We start from the raw sequence: 2,572 nt of genomic DNA on the forward strand, positions 1-2,572 counted from the left end.
TTAAACTGGGCTCAACTCTCAATTTCTTTTCTCATTGATGAATATTTAACTGGTTTTCGCTCTCCTTAAACTGTATACACTTGTCTACTCACCAGTGTGTTTTCAGAGTAATTTGCTTCGGTATCTGTTATTCGCAAGTGTATGTGTATATCCGAGCCGAAGGCGTCAGTTACCGAAGTTTATTGGCTCAAAAAACATAACAGAAGAACATGGAATGAATTACTATCGCAGCATGTGATGTAATCTGAACGAAGTCATGAAATGAAAATGGAAATTTTGAAGATATTACTCACAAAGATGGCAAATTAGAACAAGAAACTTATAGAAAGGCGTCACGCAAGTCTCAAACACTTATTTGCGTACGTGTTTTGGACGATTGATTTTAGGCAATTTCACGAATTGTAGTCCGAGCGAAGTGAGGCTTACAAACGAAAGTGCCCTTAAATCTACCGTCTCAAACAGGTACATCATGTAAGTTTTTATGCAGAGGACCCCGAGAACGTTGAAAATTGCCATCATTTTTTTTGTCAGAGACCTCTTCATTTTGTTGATACTCTAGGTATCACAAACTTCAACTGAAACTGCAAATTTTTATATTTCTCATAAAGTCCAAGTTAGTTCGTCAAGTGTTATTCAGCTTCTAGCAACTCTTCTAAAATTTCTTGGACCTTGTGGATCCGTCAATGATGTTTAGAACCAAAAGTGTCAAGAAAATAGACCTCGAAGTAGACTCATTAGTTTCGGAATCGCAGAAATTGGAAGTCTTCATACCGTTGAACCGTTGAAAATGAAAACTTTGATAACTAAACCGACTGAACAATTTCTAGATTTATTCAGCCTTGGAGGAATATCAAAATCATAAATCGGTCAGTTATAGGGTGGTAGAGCGAGATGTAGCATATGGTATGGAAAATTAAATTGCTGACCTCATCTGTTCCTCAATATTAGTAGTCACGAAGTTATAAGCGATGGACTAAAATTTATTGTCAATCTGCTGCAAAAAACACTTTGGATCTACTGCAATTTTTGCCTGAAAATTCGAATTTTCTGAGTGAAATTCATCGTCGCCGCACTGGTCCTTTTTTAGGTGGTGAATCCCATGATACTAAAACGCAGTCAGAAGACTCAGAAGAAGATGGTGGCTCTACTGTGACCGTCGTTCTTAATGAAGATGGTCCGGCCCGACTTGCTGCTACAGATTGTGTAGCTTCTCTAAAGGCATCCGTTAATAACTCTTCTTTGAGTTGTCGAACAGCTTGAGCAGTAGTCGTCGGCCTAGGTCTAGCTGCTGCACGTCTACGCGTTTCGCTATAGTGAAGTGGGGGTAAGTCTTTAGCGCTCTCGGTAGACGCGCTCTAGGTGGCAGTACGGTTGCTGATTTTCTTTTTCTGCCTACTTTTTCTGCGGCTGCAGCTGTAACAAAAGGTTTTCCGATTAATGAACACAGAATTGTGTTCGGAATAAATATTTCTTACAAGGAACGGAATATGCCAGCCTGACATAGATGATTCTGCTTGCGGTGATCTTCGTTCGACTTTGATTCGTTGCCCTGATGAAAATGGAGACCCAGCTTGTGGTGATCTTGGCTCCTCTTTGATGCGTAAAGGGAACATAGATGAAGGCCCAGGTTGTGGTGATCTTGGCTCCACTTTGATTCGTTTTGTTGATGGAAGAGCAGATGATGACGTCGATCCTTTACTTTTACTGCCTTTGCCGGTATATGGTAACGGGAAACGAGATGAAGGCCCTCCTTGTGGTGATCTTGGCTCCACTTTGATTCGTGCTGGTGGAAGAACAGATGATGACGTCGAAGAGTCAGATGATCCACTCAATTTAAGCGGGAACAGTGAAGACGGTCCCTCTCCTGGTCCTGATAATGACATTACTCTTCCTCCGACGAGAACTGGTACAGGGTACGGAAATGAAAATGCTTGTGGTGGTCTTGGCTCTACTTTGATTCGTTCTGGTGGAATAAGAGATGATGACGTTGGTGCCACAGATGGTCCACTCAGCATAGACGAACTCGAAGATGACGGTCCTTCTCCTGGCAAGGGCACTGATCTTCCTCCTCCTTTACTTTTACTTTTTTTTGTTTTTTTCTTTAATGACGTTGGTGCCAGTGGGAAACTCTTATCATCATCGCTATTGTAATCTGTTACAGTGAACCTCCAACCATTCTTCTAGATTTCTTTTGTCGCTTGTCCTTCGACGAGCTGCGTTTGCCCTTCTTTTCACTCATTTTGTGAATTCTAACTTAAATTTGAATTAAAATTTGTAAAAAAATGAAAACGAACCGTTCAATGGAAAAGTCGAAAATGAAATGAATTTTTCTTAATTTAATCGTGCACTGACTACTTCGAGAAAATTTAAAAACATTAAAACGAAGGAAAGTGAATTTCTTGGAACTGTTCGATTACAGAGTTTCGCTCAATGGTTCTGTAATTAATGAAAACGGCTGTTGTTGAACCAGGGGAAATAATAAGGGGGACTGTTTTGGCAAAACAGCCTGCCGAAATCGGACGCATTTTCTAGTGGATTCTTTGATATGTGCCGAGATAGGTATTGGTCCACA

General features: G+C 40.6%; 1 protein-coding gene across 1 annotated transcript; it reads right to left on the reverse strand.

The window, feature by feature from the left end:
- Nucleotides 1-1,392: 1,392 nt before the first annotated feature.
- LOC119084544 (putative protein TPRXL) lies at nt 1,393-2,239 on the reverse strand. Its single transcript, XM_037194557.1, has 3 exons — nt 2,167-2,239; nt 1,476-2,044; nt 1,393-1,413 (listed from the first exon to the last, which is right to left on the reverse strand). The coding sequence occupies exons 1-3, from the start codon at nt 2,237-2,239 to the stop codon at nt 1,393-1,395; spliced, it is 663 nt and encodes a 220-aa protein (XP_037050452.1).
- Between the last annotated feature and the right edge of the window lie 333 nt (nt 2,240-2,572).

Source organism: Bradysia coprophila, unplaced genomic scaffold, assembly GCF_014529535.1.
Source record: "Bradysia coprophila strain Holo2 unplaced genomic scaffold, BU_Bcop_v1 contig_764, whole genome shotgun sequence".
Lineage (NCBI taxonomy): Eukaryota > Metazoa > Arthropoda > Insecta > Diptera > Sciaridae > Bradysia > Bradysia coprophila.